Consider the following 20,146-nt stretch of genomic DNA (forward strand, 5'->3'; position numbering starts at 1 on the left):
GGAGCCTTGGGGGCGGGACGTCGACGAAGCCCTGCCTCTGGCTCCTCCCCCCCAGGAGCGCGAGCCGGTCCCGCGCGGCGCCATCCCTTTCCCGGGTCATCGCCCCTCCTCTCTTCCGGGCCGCGAGCCCCCCGCGCGCCGCTTCAGAGCAGGGTTCGCTTGCTCGCGCGCGCGCGCGCGCGCCCACCAGCCCGCCCTCTCAGCGCGCGCTCGGCCGCCCGACGACGCGGGAGCCGCACGCGCCAGACTAGGCTCGCCGCGCTCACTGCCGCCGAGCGCCGGCCCGCTGAGGCGGCGCCCTCGGTTCCCGGCCAGGAGGGAATCTGTGGCCCCAGAGCAGAGGCGGCGGCGGTGAGGAGACCGGGCCGGGAGGAGGCGGACATGGCGGGGCTGAGGGCTTCGGGAGGAGGGTGGTCCGGGCGCCTTTGCGGCCACGTCGAAGGCTCGCGGGCGGGCAGCGCGCGGGGGAACCAGGAGGAGTGCGGGGTCGAACCTGCTTGCATCGGCTCTGGCCCGGCGCGAAGGAAGGGCTGGGGACGGAGGGGGGCGGCCCGCGAGCGTTTCCGCGGGACCCTCAGCGGCATCGCGACGGAGGAGACGCCGCCTCGAGGCTCCTGCCACGTTTTCACCGCGCGTTACCTTCTGCTCGCGGTGGGCGACAGCCCTGCGCCTGCCCACGCCCCCTCCCCCTCCGCGTCTGTGGGTTTTCTGGAGCCGGGGATCCGGCTCGCTGTCTGGGTGGGCGGGGGGGAGTCGCGCCTGAGGGGAGCCCGGTCCTTGAACCCGGAGCTGCCGGAGGCTGGAGCCTTCCCGGGGGCTGCGGACCCTGCGAGGCTGTTCGCGGGAGGAAGGGAAGGGGGCTCGGGGCGCTGCCCCCTTAACTCAGGAAAACCCGCGATTGCAGAAGTTGGACGCGCGTGCAGGCCGTTCTTCCAAGAGTGGGTGGGGACGTTTGGTGCCTACTCACCCGGCGCTCTTCAAACCCAAGCGCGAGTGCCGAGCAGCAGGCTTGGATGGCTTACAAAGCTCAACTCCCGGCCCCGTGGGAATCCTGTCGCTCGGGGTCCAGAGCCCGCTTTGTGTCAACGCGGAGCCTGGTCGAGGGCTCGTCACCCCCCGCGGCCGGGACCTCCCCCCGCTACCCCCCCTTCCTCAACCTTGGGAACGTCTGTCGGGAGAAATACTTGTTTCTAGAAACGGCCGCGATGAAGCTCTTCGTTACAAGAGAGGGAAAAGTACAAAGTTATGAACTCCTGGAAGGCAGGACTGGGTTTTCCTTTGGGTTCTCTCCCCGCCGCCGTGAGCAGAGGACCCTGTGGAACAAAGTAGAACTTGAGGGGCAGCCGCCTCGGTGACTACGTCCGAGGATGACGTCACCGTGCGATGTTTAAAATGGGAGCTTTTCGCTCCGAGTGTGGGTGGAGGAATTGCGGCGACTTACTCGGGGCGCCTAAGGGCTTCTTGGCCCTGCTGGCTTCTGGTTTCTCTCTCCCTGACCTCATAACTCTCCCCTCTAGGGCTGCCCTTTTGGTACTCCTAGAATACTGACCGGTGGAGGTGGGTTAAATTCTCAGCTCTTCCAGGCATCATTCCCTCAAACTGAAAAAAAAAAAAAAAAAGTAATTCCATATGACTCATCTTGTGTTACAACCCAAAGCCACCACTAAGTGTTTCTTTTCCTTCCTTTCTTCCTTTTATTTTTCGATATGAAACAGGGAAGAAAAAATAAAAGGAAAACAAAACTCAGATATGTGGAACATAGTTGGCCAATTTAATGAATAAGGAGAATGAGCTAGTTAGGGATTGAGTACCTTTCTAGTTTTCTTTGGTGGGGTGGAGGCTAATGGAGTTCCATCAGCAAGTTTCATCCCAAACCATGTATTAAATTGCAGTGGGTTTTCTTTTCCATCATAACGTGGTGGAGTATAAATATAGCTTTATAAGTGGAAATGGCTGACTTTTTTTCAGGAGGAGGCTGCACAGCAGTTGTGGAGGGCTGGGGTTGTGTGCAGCTGGCCATAGAAGGTAGACTTGGCATTCTAGGGTTTCCAGGAGGAAGGTCTGGGTGTCTTCCCATCTAGCATCAGGGTGGCCATGGCTGCCAGCACACCTCTCAAATAACATATAGAATTTATTTCACACTGAGGTCCCTTGTTTGAATTTGCACAAGGAGGAAAGGAATCTTATGAAGACGGACTTTAAGAGCAACTTTGAGAAAAGAAAAAGGAAGCTAACAGAATCAGCTGTATTTTTTAAATGTGAAAGAACACAAACTATAGGCTGGGTTGGTCAGTTTTTGCACTAAACATAACAGGGGCTGTATGTCTTTAATAATTGGCTCTGAAAAGGTGATGTTGCTTAATAAACGCAGCATCTGAATAACTCCAAGTTACTTACAGCAGCCAAATAAATGAGCTCATCAAGCAAAGACAGAATATACATCGAAACAATCCCAGTACAAGGTTTTTGCCTTTATGCATTAATCAGTGATAAATCAGATCTGTCATTTAAAAAGAGTCCTTCTTGAGGCAGTTCCAATATGCAGCTGAATCTCTGATTATTTCTTTTAGATTTTCTGTGAATGACCCTGAATTTCCACTCTCTCAAATATGTTTTGATAGAGCTGGGGTTTTTTTGGTCATATTTTTTAGGTAAATATATCTCTGTTCTTGAAAGAGTGCTTACAGAAGCTCGATAATGGATTTTTTTTCTTTGTGTATAACAGCTTTATTGAAATATAATTCACATACTATACGATTCACACATTTAAAATGTACAGGTCTTCGGTTTTAGTACATTCACAGAGTTGTACAACCATCAGCACAGTCAATTTTAGGACATTTTCATCACCTCAAAAGGAAATCTTATACTCACTGACATCACTCCTTCCCCCCCATCCTCCTACCCCTAGGCCACTAATCTACTTTCTGTTTATATAGATTTGCTTATTCTGGACATTTCATATAATTGGTGTCATACAGTATTTGGTCTTTTGGCTTCTTTCCCTTCGCATAATGTATTCAAGTTTCATACATGTTGTAGCACATATCAGCATGTCATTTCTTTTTGTTGCCGAATAATATACTACACTTTATTTGTCCATTTATCAGTTGATCAACATTTAGTTTATTTCTACTTTTTAGTTATTATGAATAATGTTTCTATGGACATTTGTGTACAAGTTTTTATGTGAACATATGGTTTCATTTCTCTTGGGTATAGAGCTAGGAGTAGAATTGCTGGGTCATATGGTAGCTATATATCTGACCTTTTTAGGAACTGCCAAAGTAGTGGCTCTACAATACTGGATTTTAAAGTGGACTTTTTTATGTTTTAAAATACAAGTTATTTCATAGAACTTTAAACTTGAATTATTGTAGCTAAATATTGACACATTTAAGTAAAAACTATATAATGGTATCATTGTAATGCTTCTCTTTGAGTGATATCTCTGATTTTATTTTAGCTAACAGGAGCAATTTGGTGTGCTCTTTACTGAACTCCTTTACAAAGCTAGGTGATAAGACTCTTGAACAGTATTTTATAATAAGGTCTTTATGGCATAAATTAGTGACTGTTCCCTACTCCAGATATGAACCAGTGAAACAAGATAAAATTAGAAGGAGGAAGGGGTGCTGCTGTAAAGGAGGGATATTTTGCAGAGCTTTATCTTCAAGTTTTGATGTTTTGGTTTTTTGAGAAAAACTATTTTATCTTTGCAGGGAAAGATGAAGAACGAAATTGCTGCCGTAGTCTTCTTTTTCACAAGGCTAGTTCGAAAACATGATAAGTTGAAAAAAGAAGCAGTCGAGAGGTTTGCTGAGAAATTGACTCTAATACTTCAAGAAAAATATAAAAATCACTGGTATCCGGAAAAACCATCAAAAGGACAGGCCTACAGGTAAAGGAATAGCTTGGACAGTTAGATTGGACTAAATGAAGAGGCTGATCAGCTCCTCAGATGAGTGCCAGGCCAGAGGAATGATGGGTGTGTCCAGTCCATGCCTTTCACAGTTTATCTGCAAAATACCCAACTCAGGAGTGTGTCAGTTGTATTTTTTCCTTATTCACTTTAAAATACAAGTATTCGTTGTTCGAGTCCCACTGCCTGGACTTGGGGGGCCAATAGTATAGGCTCATGGGAGTTAGTCTTGTGGTCATAGTGTGGTTCCTGAGTGTTTTTCTTTAAGTATCACAGGTAGTTGAGGGCTTTCCCAATTGTAGAGAACCCCTAAAACTATCACTTAAAAGGGGGCATGGTAAGGGTTGAGGGAAATGAGTTCCTTGTATTTAAAAGTAAATTACATGTTACGTGTTAGAAGTTTTTTGGCAAATGAGAACTAAGATTATTAGACACCTAACATGTTCTTGACGCAGGAATAATTTCATTTGTACTGTGCATAATTCGTTGTGGTAGAAGCCATTGTAACCATTTTATAGATGAAGGTAACTTACCTATGATTCACAACTGGTAAATATTAGCTCTGGGATTTGAATTCAGGTCTCACTGACCCTAAATTCTTATGAGCTTTCTGTATACCACAGTCCTCCCACAGCCTTGTCTCTGAGAGTGAAGGCAATTCTCACTCCCAGCTATCTTTTGTACTGTGGTTTATGTTACATTTACAGTTTAAAGAAGAGCAGCCTCCTGTAAAACATGTCCTGGCATGCTCACTCTTTAGTATTTATGTGACTACTTGGGAACCTGAGTTGAGAATATTCTGCTAAACTCAGCTGTTCAAACCATGCCCCATTTGTGGATGTGACCAAAAAAATAAAAGTGGAACAGTTGTGACTATCATGAATACAGAAATTCTTTTATTTATGCATATTGCTGTCCCCAAAGATTCCTCCACAAATCAGCCCTTCACAGTAAAAAGAACTTCCTTTCAGTCGCTGAGCTCTTGAAAGTGTAAGACTGTTCACGGAGTGTGCAAGGGAGGTGAAAATATGATTTGTTTAGTTCTCATTTGCTAAAAGCCAGGTGAGCATATGATCTGTTGAAAAGAAAAGAATCAAAGTAATTGATATATTTTCCTCTTCATTTCTATCCAAAGAGGTTTCCTAGTATATTGGAAAATGTGGTGAGTGAAAGTAGAAATGTGGATGTTCTATATAAAGCACTCAAGTTACTGTTTTTTATCCTCTCACTTGATTCTCTTAATTTTTTTCTGCACATCTTCATTTCTGATAGAGTGAACAGCTTTTGTGAATTAGAGCTGTTCAAGCTTTTTACACTGATGTAATTGACATTGGACTAAGGCTTTTGGAAGTGCCAAGCCACCGTACTATTACTGAAAAAGGAGACACTATCAAGTAAATGCTTAAAGGTCAGACAGTGTACAATTTTATTTCCATTAATTCTAAAAACTTGAGGAAAAAATTATCCACAGGATTAAATTGGCATATAATCAGAAGTATCATTATTGAGTCATTTTGAAGCCGTCTTTGAAGTAGAAAACTATTAGAGTTAATTGTGGGTCGTTTCTTTTATAAAAATGAATAGACTATAGGATTAACCAGGGTTAGTAGACTCTTCAATCCGTAAAGTTCTTTTTCTTCTAAAGTTTTTATAAATTAGTATGTTTCTCTGCAGGGAGGTATGTTTCTCTTATACAAATAAGAGCAATTTGGTAACATTATCAAGATCTATAAAAATATTCACAGTCTTTGAAAAGTAAATCTCCTAAAATCTATTCTAGAAGCATAATCAGAAATGCAGACAAATATGTATGAATATGGATATTTCTTACACTTTATAATTGCAAAAAAATTGGAAAGCGCTACACTGTCAACATTAAGTAAACAATGGACTATTTTTATGCAGCTTTTAAAATCTTGTTTTTGAAGAGTGGTTAATGGGTAAATCGTCGCAGTATCTAGAGTGAAAAAAATAGCATAAAAATATGTAAGGTATGCAAATTTTGTTGAAGCGAGTCTCTATTTAAGCATCTATATTTACATATATTTTTTTAAGCTTAGAGCCTACATCTCCCGCATTGTAGATAAAAAAAACAAACACATACATCTAAGATCTACCTTACGCTTAATTGCTTTTGATCCTGGTGCACGTGGGACTTTTGAATCAACCTACACAACATTAGAATCTATAACATAGGACCATCTTATAGAAAGGAATAAAGAGTATCTTACATGGCTTAAAATATTTTTTTTTTTACTCTGAATTTGCTAAATTGTTAACGGTGATGTTACGATAAGTACAGGCATAATAGGGTTGTTTAATAAAGTGAACTTTGGCATCTCGTCTGGATCTGAGCTCTGGATTCATTACTTTCTAGCTGTGTAATTTTGGGCAAGTTACTCAAACTCTCTCTGCCTCCTTTCTTTTTTTACAGTGGGGAAAATAGTATCTAACTCACAGGATCATTGTGAAAATTTAAAAAGTTAACATAGGCATACCTTATTTTATTGTGCTTTGCTTTATTGCGCATCACAGACATTGCGTTTTTTATAAACTGAAGGTTTGTGCAGCTGCATTGAGCAAGGCTGTCAGTGCCAGTTTTCCAACAGCAGTTGCTCACTTTGTGTCTCTGTGTCACATTTTGGTAATTCTTACAGTATTTCAAACATTTTCATTATTATATTTGTTTTGGTGATCTGTGATCAGTGATCTTTGGTGTTACTGTTACAAAGACTTGCTGAAGGCTCAGATGGTTACCATTTTTTAGCAATAAAGTAGTTTTTAATTAAGCTATGTACATTGTTTTTTAGACATAATGCTATTGCACACTTAATAGACTACAGTGTACTGTAATACAACTTTTATATATACTGGGAAACCAAAAATTTGTGTGACTAGCTCTATTGAGATACTCGCTTTATTGCTGTGGTCTGGAACCAAACCTGCAATGTCTGAGGTATGCCTGTACATGCAGAGCATTCAGAAGACTCTCCATTGCATGGTAAACCTTCAAAAAGAGTTATTATTATTATTATTTAGAAATACATATTAGCTGTTACCTAATGAGAACTTTTTTCACTGTTTTAAATGAAAGTTGAAATTAACTAATAATTAAACTTAAAAAAAATTTAAATAGTACCTTATTCTGTTGATGTTACAGTATTGTATTTAGTGATGTAATCAGTATTTGTCAATTAACTTATATTTTTGGAGAAGTAAAATGACTTAACCTAAATTCACCTAATAATACTAGTACTCAGGACTCATACTAAAACCTGGGTTCTCTTGCTTGATTTCTTAGTTGTAGGCAGTAAATACTTTCATTGTAGCTAACGTTTCTCTATGTAAGCAGAATACTTATTTTAACAGGTATTTTTGCATTCATACTGAGAACCATCTTTGAGCATTCTGATAGGTAGCTGTGAATGGTATTTATGGTATTTCTTAGGTTAGAAAAATTGGAACAGATGGGAATTCCCTGGCAGTCCAGTGGTTAGGACTCTGTGCTTTCACTGCTGTGGGCATGGGTTAGATTCCTGGTTGGGGAACTAAGATCCCTGCAAGCCATGTGGTGCGACCAAAAAAAAAAAAAAGGAACAGTCTTTAGTGGTTTAGAATTTTTTTCTCTCTTTCGATAACTTAAAAAAAGAAAACTCGAGTAACAGAGGTTAAGTGAAATAAGCCAATAACACTTTTGGATTTTTTTTCTAATTAATTTATTTGGCTGCATCGGGTCTTAGTTGTGGCATGCAGGATCTTCATTGTGGCATGCAGGATCTTCTGTTGCGGTGCGCAGGCTTCTCTCTCATCACGGCATGCGGGCTCCAGAGTGCACCGGCTCATTAGTTGCAGTGTGAGGTCTTAGTTCCCCGACCAGGGACCAAACCCGCATCCCCTGCATTGGAAGACAGATTCTTAACCACTGAACTACCAAGGAAGTCCCTGGATTATATTTTAATCTTAAGTACATGGTATGAATGGTTCTGTGTCCTTGACTGATTCGGTATTTAGAGAACAATTATAGGTAAGGCATAGGATACCCTTCTTAAGCAAGGTAACAACAGATCAAAACTTGTCACAAGAATTTCCAAATATTATTTGAACCATTGGTCGAGGTCTTTTGTGAGTTGGAGATTTTGTTATATAGGAATTTGACCTATTAAAGCATTTACTTCAAAGCTCTAAGTAATTTCTCGCAACTTTCATACTCCTTGCTCATTTAATGTACGTGTGAGATTGAGTAGTTTCTGTGTGAAATGAAGTAGAGCCAGTTCTAGTGATTTCCCTGTGCTCACACAGACTCTTCTTTCCACCAGGCTGGGTAGTCTTGATGATGCTGCTGCCTCTTTGCCTTTAGTTCAGATTTATTATCTATTTAGAATAGATATTCCTGGGTTCTTTGCCAGGGTTCATTTAATTTTTTTAAATTCATGTTGGCAAAAACTAATAGATATAACAAAGTTTCTGATTTACATTTATTTAAAGCTATTAACATTACTCCACTTTGTTGTAGATGCATTCGTGTCAATAAGTTTCAGAGAGTTGATCCTGATGTCCTGAAAGCCTGTGAGAACAGCTGCATTTTGTACAGTGACCTGGGCTTGCCAAAGGAACTCACTCTATGGGTGGACCCATGTGAGGTGTGCTGTCGGTGAGTTCTTGAGTTTGGCAGCTTAACTGATTACCATGCTGGAACTGATTTTATGAAATTCTCTCAGGTACTGCCTACACATGTATTTTTATAGCCAGGAGCTGGTTGTTTGGCTTTCTCAGCTGTGAATTTTGTAAACTATTCTTCTTGGAGGTGATAGTGAAAGACTGGTTACATTCCTGTTTTACAGCTAAAGAAACTCAAAAACTGATAGAGCAGGGTTTTTTTTTTAGAGCTTTACCAAGAACTCTGTTGTAGAATTTAGACACCTAGACTCCCTATAGGTCAATTATATCTTCTTTCATTGGTGGTGCCCTTGTCTTTCCCCTCTTCAAATTAGGAAAGACGCTAATCCCAAATAATACTTGATATTAACTTTTGGTTGATTTCTGTTTCTGTTTGTTTCTACTCTTGCCTCCCTCCCCCTTTCTGGTTTTTAAGTGGCTGAGTGATATTTTCATGGTTTTATTTTCATAATGGAAATTATTTCTTGTCTCCTAATGAGCAGAATTGTAAAAAGTGAGTGTTAGGTATGAAATCTAATTGAACTTCATTCTAAAAATACTCATGGTGGGCTTCCCTGGTGGTGCAGTGGTTAAGAATCGGCCTGCCAAGGCAGGGGACACGGGTTTGAGCCCTGGTCCAGGAAGATCCCACACGCTGTGGAGCAACTAAGCCTATGCGCCACAACTACTGAGCCTGTGCTCTAGAGCCTGCGAGCCACAACTACTGAGCCCAAGTGCTGCAACTACTGAAGCCCACGTGCCTAGAGCCCATGCTCTGCAACAAGAGAAGCCACTGCAATGAGAAGCCCGTGGACCGCAACGAAGAGTAGCCCCCGCTCCCTGCAACTACAGAAAGCCCGCGCGCAGCAACAAAGACACAACACAGCCATAGATAAATAGATAAATAAATAAATAAAATAAAAATACTCATTTTGGACCAGGCATTCTTAGTTGTAGGGTTTTTAAAAAATGAAAATGACATTCAGGTAGTTCAGAGTGTAATAAGGGAGAAGAAAGAAAAAGCAGATTACAACAGAGTGTGATTTGTGCTATAATAGAATTATGTACAAAATGCAGTAGTTGGTGGCACAAAGGAGAAAGTCACTGCCTCAGGAAAGACTATAGTCAGCCCTTGGTATTGGTGAGGGATTAGTTCCAGAACATGCCCCCGCCCCGGCCACATGCACACACACAGAGGCAATATCCTCGGGTGCTCAAGTCCCTTATATAAAATAGTGTAGTATTTGCATATAACCTATGCATAACCTCCCATATACTTTAAATCATCTCTAGATTTCTTATAGTACCTAATGCAATGTAAATGCTGTGTAAATAGTTGTAAGTACAATGCAAATGCTATGTAAATAGTTGCTTGAATTGAAAAAAATTCAAGTTTTGCTTTTAGGAACTTTCTGGATTGTTTCTCCCCAAATGTTTTTGGTCTGTGGTTGGTTGAATGCATGGATGCAGAACCCATGGATATGGAGGGCTGACTGTAGAGTAGGTGATACTTGAGCTGAGTGGGGAAGGATGAGTTGCAGTTGACTAGATGACAAGGTTGGAAGGTTGGAAGGACATTTCCAGGCAGGAGGAACAGGATAAATAGATGCATGGAACCCCTGTGAGTAATTTCCTACAGCTGTTCCTTTAGGGTTTTCTCTTTGGTTTAGAGGTACAGTTCACCCATTGATTATAGTAGAGGTGCTTTTTGATGCAACCCTAATAATGTTCCAAAGGTGGTCATAGCCTTTGACCTGATCTCCAGCAATGAAAGTGGTGGTGAAGACATGTTGGAAAAATACATGGTAATCCTGCAACAATTTTCTGGACCACCCTGGAGCTGCTTGATATAAGCTGGTGGCTTATATAAGCTTATTGCTTTGGGAAACCGGGTGTAGGTAGTAGATTCTCCAATACTTATTTCTCAGAAAAAGGAAGAGCAAGATACCTCAATTTTTGGTCTAAGAAGGTCAAACATTTTTAGAGTCTGGGACTAATTAAGCACTTACCGTAGGCCAGGATCAGACTTTGTTTTATAGACTTGGACCACTGAATGAATCCCTGCAGAAGACCTCAGTATACAAGAAATAGCTATCACAAAGTTACTATATTGAAATGTTTACTTTTTATGAGGCCCACACTTTGATCATGATTTACTCTTACTTAACACACAGTTCTTTTAAGTTAGTTGTGTAGTTTTTCAGCCCATAAAAAATTACGTGGCATTTGAAAGGGGATTGTTCCTAGTACAGTTGGCCTTCTGTATCTGAGGGTTCCACATCCATGCATTCAACCAACTTTAGTTCAAAAATATTTGGGGGGAGGGGGGGAAAGAAGTTCCAAAAAGCAAAACTTGAATTTGCCATGCCATGCAACTATTTATATAACATTTACATTGTATTAGATATGATAAGTAAACCTAGACATGATTTAAAGTGTATGGGGGGGTGTGCATAGTTTGTATGCAAGTACCATGCCATTTTATTTAAGGTACTTGGGCATCCACAGATTTTGGCATTGGAGGGAGGCAGGGATGGTCCTGGAACCAATCCCCCAGGATACTGTTGTCATAAAGCTACAAAAAAAAGTAATAGTCTGACATAGAGGCAGGAACAAAAAAGCAAAGAGTTGACCCAAATGTATTATCACAACATCAAATAATGCATACTTAATACAACAATCTTAAGTCATTAGGGAAAAGTTTCCATATCCAGGGATGTTTAAGAAGTTGGCTAATTATATAAACATTTTGGACATATTTATTTGAAATGCTTAAACTACATCTTGGTACCTGAAGATAAAAGCTTTAGTTACATGGACATTCTACTTAAGTGGATACTTCATTACTTGATGATGCCAGATAATAAAAAATTACTGTGCTTTAATCTTGTTAATATAAGAAAATCTTTGCATTCAGTAGCCTTCTAATTATTTTATATATGATCAGAATTTTGCCCCAAATTGGCTATGATGTGAGGTTTTTCACAATTAATAGAAATTATTGATATTTTCAGAATATGAGTGCTCATTCAGTAATGATAGAAATCCCAGAAAGAAAGACCTGTTAGTGATTGGGTAGAGGTAATTGCTATAAATTAATAGAGGAGACTGAGATATTAGTGCTTTTGGACCAAAACTGGAACTATTCTGAAAATTAAAGCTGATATAGCAGTTATATAATTGAATAAATATGAGTCATTAAAAATAATAACTCATTGGTATACTAAAGACTAAGGTTATGAAAAAAATTGAAATGCACTCAAAGAGAACATTCTTCATAGAGTTATTCCATCAGGATAAATATTGGAAGAGTGCAAAGTGTTATACAGTTAGAAATATTTCACTAAGTGAAATATTTTAGAAGATACTGAATAGACAACAGATCCTATAAGGAGAAGGCCTACAAATAGCTGGCAGCTTTATTATCTACTCAATATTCTACACTTTTTTGTGTGTTTGTTTGTAATTTCTGTAATCCTTTCTTTTCCTGATAAAGAGCAATAGATACTATTGATTTGTTTCAAATTAACTCAGTAGACCTGATTAGCAGTGTGTCATTGAAATTTGGAAAATTTAAAAGTTGTCCATTACGAATTCTGAGGAATTAACTGCACATTCTAATGTTACAGTAATATAGTAAGTAGCTTCACTTACCCTAAAGAGAGCCCTCATACCAAAACACTACCACGGGAAAAATGCAGAACCTAACTGAGCTTGAGTGTCGAAGAAACCTGAGTTAATAAAGCTGATCCTTCAATCATTAGATGTCTGCCCTTGGATTAGGTTTCTGTTTCTACAGAGGCAGGGATTTTTCTCAAATTTCTTGCCTTTCTGTTTTGCTTGAATTTTGACTCCATTAATGGGCAATACTGAAGGTAGGCCTAAGCCCATTGTTAATACTGCTGGTATTAATATATGAATTAACCTTTGATTTTATTGAAATTTGTTGCGTCTTTAAACCTGGAGAGGACCAAGGGGTAGATTTCCACTGCTACAACCCAAGGCCAAGTAATCTTGAAATTATACTTCATGAATTCTGTGTTGTGAAGCCCACTGTTCAGGCATCTTCTAAGAAGAATCACCAGCTGAAGACTAACCACTATCCAGCTATCTTCAGCTTCCTCACTCTGCAGATAGGAAACTAAGGCCGGGAGAGATTAAATAACTTGCACCTGGTAACAGAGCTAGTTGATGACAGAACAGAACCAGAAACATGTCTAGTGCTCTTTCCACCATCCTGCAGCAACTCCTTTTATGAGAGAGACTGAAAAAGAATAGAAAAGGAAATTATGTACCATATTTAGATTGCATTTATGGCCTCATCCAGCCTATGAGAACGGAAGATAGCACAGTTGAAAGAAACAGAACTCACCTGTGAGACTACTTGATTGCCATTTAAACTTTCAAAGGCTTTGTTGCAGTTAGGCCTTTTACTTAATTGTAGATACAATCCTGATTCAGAAATAATTTGAGATAAGAATTATCATGAATGAAATTGACATCATAGTCAATTAACCCTATTTTCTGTTGACGTTTTTATATTTTTTAAGCTTAGAATCACTTTGTTTAACTTTAATTACATGCTATGTAAGACTGCTTAACAATTCATTTCCTTTGTCCTAACACTTCCTAGAAATTGTTTCATATTGTTTATGTTGTGCAATCTATTTGAATGGATTTGTGGGTTTCTCCTCTGTCCTCTCAATGAAAACTCCTAGTTTTACTGTGTGTTGTGCTATTTTCCCTCATTGCAGAATTTATTTTCCTTTTTTCTAGTACCCAACAGCCGAAGTTACATGTTCTGACAATTATTTTTCTTAGATCAAAGCTTTAAAAATGTTTTGGAAGGATAAAAACGTTTGCTTAATTTAAAAAAAATAAGATGGGGGTAAGCATTTATCATAGGAATCTCTATGAAATCAGCAGTATAATTCAAGCAAAATCCTTTTATTTTCCTCAACAGTAGTACTTCAACAGTTGCCTCAGTTCTCGTTTTTGTCAGTGTGGATATAGGAAACAGAGGCCTCTTTTTTATTTAATCGTGGTAAAAGTAAATCCCATAGGAAATGTCTGGTTGATTTTTGACTTGAATTACTAGGATCTGTTATAAGGGTCAGTTAAAAATTTGTTAGAAAGTTCTGTATGGCCAGTTTCAGTGGTACGTACAAAAATGTAATCAAAACAATGAGTTTCTCTGATATCGTAGACAACTATTTTTGTCAGGAGGCAGTAGAAAAGAAAATTGGAAAAGAGAATGAGGTCACTTTTTATTTGTACTTTAATAGACCAGGAGTAGAAAATTGTGGCCTGCCTGTTGGCATGGAGCTGGGTTAGGATACTATAGATGTAGAATCAAGTTCTGGGAGGGTTCCTTCTTTGCCTGGAACTGATGGCATGTCCAGACCTGTTCAGTTGTTTTTGTGGACATTCCTTGCTTTGTTGATGTGACTTCAAGGTGTGTAAGTTTTTTGGTTTTTTTATTCTTAGGTATGGAGAGAAAAACAACGCATTCATTGTTGCCAGCTTTGAAAATGAGGATGAGAACAAGGATGAGATTTCCAAGAAAGTGACCAGGGCCCTTGATAAGGTTACCTCTGATTATCATTCAGGGTCCTCTTCTTCAGATGAAGAAACAAGTAAGGAAGTAGAAGTGAAACCCAATTCAGTGGCTGCGACCCCCAGCCCCGTGTACCAGGTAACTATGAAGTGGCTCCATATTGAAGGTCATGAGCAAGGCTTGCAAGGGCATTCTAGGTAGTCCTGCTTATGTTGCCCAAAGTTTCTGAGTTGAAATTCTGGATCACAGTTGTTGCCTTCCCACGCTAAGGGGAAGCTGCTACCTCTGAGATGAAATAGGCATCCTGAGTCATTTTATCAAAGGTCTGCTTTACTAAATAAGTGGGATGAATACATTGTAAAAACAATAGAAAAAATAATGGGGATAAAACATTCCTGATGTTTTAAAAATCCTTATTGCATTCAAAAATAGCTACTCATTTTTTTGTAGCCTTTAACACTTCCAATTTGTACCTAACTTTCATGTTCTTTCCCTTTCTGTAATTAAAGAGAAACCTCACTAAATTATTCTTTAATTTTTCACTCAAGCCAAAACAATATCTTTCTTTGCTTTAACATTTAAAGAGTCATATAGCTACTAATACTAAAATTTAAAGAAGTCCTTTGAGTTGAGCCTTATTCTGTACGTGTAGTTTTTCTGATTTTGAGTATATTTTTAAATATACCTATTTTTATTAATTTGGCCTTAATTAGACATAATTAAACATACCAGGTTTCTGGTAGGGTTTGATTTGGGCTAAAATGAGAATTTAGACCTTAATGAGTAAGAAATCAGAGTATCATGAGTATGAGAAACTGAACCTTTAAATCCAGGATACATTTATATATAATGAACATCCTTTCAGTATAACTTAATTTTTGAGTTCTTAATTATTTATTTATTTATTTTGCGGTACGCAGGCCTCTCACTGTTGTGGCCTCTCCCGTTGCAGAGCACAGGCTCCGGACGCGCAGGCTCAGCGGCCATGGCTCACGGTCCCAGCTGCTCTGCGGCATGTGGGATCTTCCCGGACCGGGGCACGAACCCGCGTCCCCTGCATCGGCAGGCAGACTCTCAACCACTGCGCCACCAGGGAAGCCCTATTTTTTTTTTTTAATTGTTGAATTATCCTTCCTGGGCTTGAGAGGAAGCTTAGTTCTGAAGATTGTCACATTCTTAGGGGTATATGTATATGTGTATATTACAACATATGCACCTGCTTTAAAAAAAAATACAAACCAAAACAAAAAGTTGAAACAGTATGAAAGAGTATAGGGGCTTCCCTGGTAGTGCAGTGGTTAAGAATCCACCTGCCAATGCTGGGGACACTGGGTCGAGCCCTGGTCTGGGAAGATCCCACATGCCGCCGAGCAACTAAGCCCGTGTGCCACAACTACTGAGCCTGCACTCTAGAGCCCACAAGCCACAACTACTGAGCCCATGTGCCACAACTACTGAAGCCTGCACACCTAGAGTCTGTGCTCCGCAACAAGAGAAGCCACTGCAATGACAAGCCCGCACACCACAATGAAGAGTAGCCCCCACACACAGCAACAAAGACCCAACAGAGCCATAAATAAATAAATTTATTTAAAAAAAAAAAAAAGAGTATAATAGTGACACGTCCTCCTCTTCCCACAATGACCAGTCTTGTGCCCTTGCATGGAGGTTTTCATTACCAGTTATTTTTATATTCTTCCCAAGAGATTCCCTATATAGATAAGTAAACATAATATTTGTAATTCAGGGATCATTTTTAAGACCATGGCCATAAATATTTTGGACATATTTTTCCTCTGTATGATGTATTATGTACTACAGATTACAGTTGTTAAATTGCCTGGAATTCATTCAGGTGTGTGCTAATTTTACCTCAAGAATTTTATTTGTTACACAGCAAAGCAAGAATGTAAATTCCAAATTGAAGTGATTGCTGCTCATTTTTTCAAGTAAATTGACCTTTAATTTTTAGATTTTCTTTTAAAATTAAATTGTATTTGTTTTCCCCTATGTTGAAAGACTATTAGGATAAAATTATAACAGAAAGGCATAGAAATTGAACTGTCCTTTATGTGCTTTTCTCCTTGACATTATATTCACTTACAAAACATTTCATGACTGAGAAGCATAGCTCTTAAAATCATTGTGTAGAAAGCTGGTACAGATGGTCCACTTTACTCTTTTTTACCTATACATTTTTCCATCTTGAACCTGGCATTACCAAGATCCTTAAAAAAGAGGTTATCAAAGTATGGGCAAAGTAATTCCGAGCTTTGTTCTCTGAGGGGGGTCTGTGTTTTCTGAAAGGAACCTCCAGAGATAATTCTACTAATTAAGAATGAAAATTATCTTATTTCTCCCCGAATTGATCTATAGTTTCAACTTGCTATCAATCAAAATCCCAAAAGACTTTTTCTAGATAAAATTTAAAGAAAGGAGAATCAACTCAGAGATCTCACACTAATATTAAGTCATTATGTTTATCAAGATAGTGTGATAATGATTTAAAGATATATAAATATATTATTAGAACAGATAGAGAGTCCAGAAGTAGACCCATGTATGTACAATTTCGTTTTTGTTTTTTTTAAATAAAAGTGCCAAAGCAATTCAGTAGGGTAAGTATACAAGAAGTAGTACTGGAACAATTGGATAATCTATATGTTAAAAAAAAAAAAAAAGTGAACCTAACTGCTACCTGATACCATACATTAGAAAACTAATTTGAGGGACTTCCCTGATGGCACAGTGGTTAAGAATCCACCTGCCATTGCAGGGGACACAGGTTCGATCCCTGGTCTGGGAAGATCTCACGTGCCGCGGAGCCACTAAGTCCATGCGCCACAACTACTGAGACTGCGCTCTAGAGCCCGCAAGCCACAGCTACTGAAGCCCTTGTGCCTAGAGCCCGTGCTCTGCAACAAGAGAACCCACCTCAATGAGAAGCCCGCGCACCGCAACAAAGAGCAGCCCCTGCTCGCTACAACTAGAGAAAGCCCACGCGCAGCAACGAAGACCCAGTGCAGCCAAATAATAAATATAAATAAATAAATAAATAAAAAGAAACCATTAAGAAAACGAATGGGCAAAAGCATAGACTGGGACAAAATATTCTTAATACATATATTTGTCAAAGGACTTGTTTCCAGAATATACTTTAAAAATCACTCCTATAAATCAATAATAAAAGACATGATCCAATTAAAAACAGTGGGCAAAAGATGAGAATAAACACTGTACAGAAGAAGTTATATAAATGGCCAGTAAGCAAATGAAAAAGGTGCTCAACCTTACTTGTCATCAGGAAAATTCAAATTGAAACTGCAGTGAAACACTACTTCCAGAATGGCTAAAATTAAAACGTCTGACTGACAATACCAAATGTTGGCAAGGATGTGAAGCAGCTGGATTCATAAACTGTTGATGGGAGTGTAAAATGGTATAACCACTTTGGAAAACTGGCATTTACAAAGTTAAATATGCATCTGCCCTGTAACCCAACAGTTCCACTCCTAAGCATTTAACAAGAGAAATGAAAAAAAAACAAATATCTACAAAGCCTCATATTAGAATGTTTATAACAGCTTTTTTCATAATCGTTTAATTAAAAAAAAGGAAAACAACCCAAATACCCATTAACAAGTGAATGGGAGGAAATTGTGTATTCATTCACACAGTAGGATAATAGCATTAAAACAGAAAGAACTAATAATAGACACAATACGGAAGGACCTAAAAAACATCTGATTGAGCAAAAGAATTTTGCCGGGGATTTCTTGGTGGTCCAGTGATTAGGACTCCCCTCTTTCACTGCGGAGGGCACGGGTTTGATCCCTGATTGGGGAACTAAGATCCCACAAGCCAGGCGGTGTGGCAAAAAAAAAATTTTTGCCAGATACAAAAGAATACATGCCACATGATTCCATTTATATTAAGTTCACAAACAGGGAAAACTCAGTCTGGTGATAAAAATCAGTGGTTGTCTGTGGGATTGTGTCTTTCTGACAGTTTTAAAAGCTTATCAACACCCCAATGTACAAAGAAATGAAAACATTCCACTTTGCTACTGGTTTGTAGTATTGGTCAATTAGTTTGAACTCTAAATTCTTTATTTCCCCATTATTGTAGATAATCAAGAATTAACTGTGCTAAAGTTATTCACTGCTGCATTGTTTCGTTTGCTTTTGTGCATTGTTTTTTTGATATTAAAAGACTGAAAGAAGCCTAAATGTACTATCAACAAGACACCAGTTAATTTAGTTATGGCATAGTCATTGCATTACTAGCTGTAAAATGACCAAAAAAGTCATTATGTACTGAGATGAATGTCTCTGAGATGTATTTATCAAGTGCAAAAAGCAGTATACAGAATTTTGTGAGTTTTTATAAATGTGTATATAGATGTATACCAAGTATATTCACAGAATATCTCTAAAGAGGATCAAACAGTTGATTAGTGTCAGCTGCCTCTGAGAGGGTAGCTGGTAATCACAAAAAGAAAAGAGACGTTTTTCCACTGTATACAATTTTGTACCTTTTGAATTTTCTATCATGAATGCAGTGCTGTTACACAGAATATCAATTTTTAAATGCCTATGCTAGGAAGAGCAAATTAGAAATCAGAGAACTCTGAGACTCATAGTCACAGGGTGTGGCATTCTGAGCAGAGCGGTCTGAAACTGCTGATAACATTTTGAATGATGTGAACTTGATGTCCCACTTGACTTATGGGATAACCTAAGACCGTTTTCCAAAATGCTGAACTGGCTACATTAGAATCACCTGCAGTGTCATCAAAATACTTGGCCTTTCTTCCTAAAGTTTTGTTAATATTGTTCAGTAGACCAGGGCGGGGGCATGAACATTTTGTGTTTAAAAGCTTCTTAGGTGACTCTTTAGCCAGCTGTGGAAACCAGTGGTCTAAAACATGATGTGTCCTTACAAGCTTCTGTTCATTCTGTGTTTTCATCTTCTTTGGTTGAAATAGCCAGAAAATATCCGGTTGCTTTAGAGTGCTGTGTTTGAGTTTATTCATTTTCACTCATTTAGTGAAAAAACGTTGATTGATCACCTATTATATTTGAGGTTTTTAACATATTTAGACTTGATTGTAGTAATGTGCCTTAGACCTACTCTTAGGGTTGTGGGTGGGTGATTTTGTTTTTCTTTAATGAGTAATCTGGAAGGTCACCTAGTTTTTATATAACACATGACTAATTTTTTCTTTTTATTAACTTACTGTTTTCGCTTCTTTACAGATTTCAGAGGTGATATTCCCACCTCTTCCAATGTGGCACCCTTTACCCAGAAAAAAACCAGGAATGTACCGAGGGAATGGTCATCAAAGTCACTACCCTCCTCCTGTTCCATTTGGTTATCCAAATCAGGGAAGGAAGAATAAACCATATCGCCCAATTCCAGTAACATGGGTACCTCCTCCTGGAATGCATTGTGACCGGAATCACTGGATTAATCCTCACATGCTAGCACCTCACTAGCTGCTTTGATTCTGTTGGTGTCATGTTGAGAGAAGGTAGAATAAGCCTGACTGCATATTAAAAGTTCATACTCAAAGTAGTAAAGTTAGATGGGCTAAACCATCAAACTTATTTTTATAGAGAAGTTATTGAGAATAATCTTTCTTAAAAAATATATATGCACTTTAGATATATTGATATAGTTTGAGAAACTTTATTAAAGTTAGTCAAGTGCCTGAGTTTTTAATATTGGACTTGAGTATTTATATATTGTGCATCAACTCTGTTGGATATGAGAACACTGTAGGAGTGGACGATCTGTTCTAGCACCTTTGAGCATTTACTTTATGGAGAGTATGTAAGTTATTTATACACAAGGAAATCTATTTTATGTCATTGTTTAGAAGAATTGCGTGAAATCATGTAGTTGCAAATAAAAAGTAGTTTGAGGCATGACAATGTGTGCTTCTGTTCTGTGCATAAAAAGGGAGAAAGGGCAAAGGGTATCTCACTTCCATATGTTTAATTAAATAT

At 39.0% G+C, this 20,146-nt stretch overlaps 1 protein-coding gene across 1 annotated transcript; it reads left to right on the top strand.

The window, feature by feature from the left end:
- The first annotated feature begins 208 nt into the window (after positions 1 to 208).
- Positions 209 to 20,065, top strand: BTG3 (BTG anti-proliferation factor 3). The gene is made up of 5 exons (XM_029215530.1): positions 209 to 351; positions 3,723 to 3,901; positions 8,436 to 8,573; positions 14,066 to 14,273; positions 19,394 to 20,065. The coding sequence occupies exons 2-5, from the start codon at positions 3,729 to 3,731 to the stop codon at positions 19,631 to 19,633; spliced, it is 759 nt and encodes a 252-aa protein (XP_029071363.1). The 5' UTR covers positions 209 to 351; positions 3,723 to 3,728; the 3' UTR covers positions 19,634 to 20,065.
- Positions 20,066 to 20,146: the final 81 nt, after the last annotated feature.

The sequence above is a fragment of the Monodon monoceros genome, unplaced genomic scaffold, assembly GCF_005190385.1.
Source record: "Monodon monoceros isolate NGI ecotype Baffin Bay Population unplaced genomic scaffold, NGI_Narwhal_1 Super_Scaffold_11, whole genome shotgun sequence".
NCBI classification, from domain to species: Eukaryota; Metazoa; Chordata; class Mammalia; order Artiodactyla; family Monodontidae; genus Monodon; species Monodon monoceros.

Coding starts and splice junctions, on each gene's coding strand:
- BTG3 (XM_029215530.1), top strand. CDS start 3,729: ATGAAGAACGAAATTGCTGCCGTAGTCTTCTTTTTCACAAGGCTAGTT. Junction 8,574..14,065: donor CCATGTGAGGTGTGCTGTCG/GTGAGTTCTTGA, acceptor TTTTATTCTTAG/GTATGGAGAGAAAAACAACG. Junction 14,274..19,393: donor CCCCCAGCCCCGTGTACCAG/GTAACTATGAAG, acceptor GCTTCTTTACAG/ATTTCAGAGGTGATATTCCC.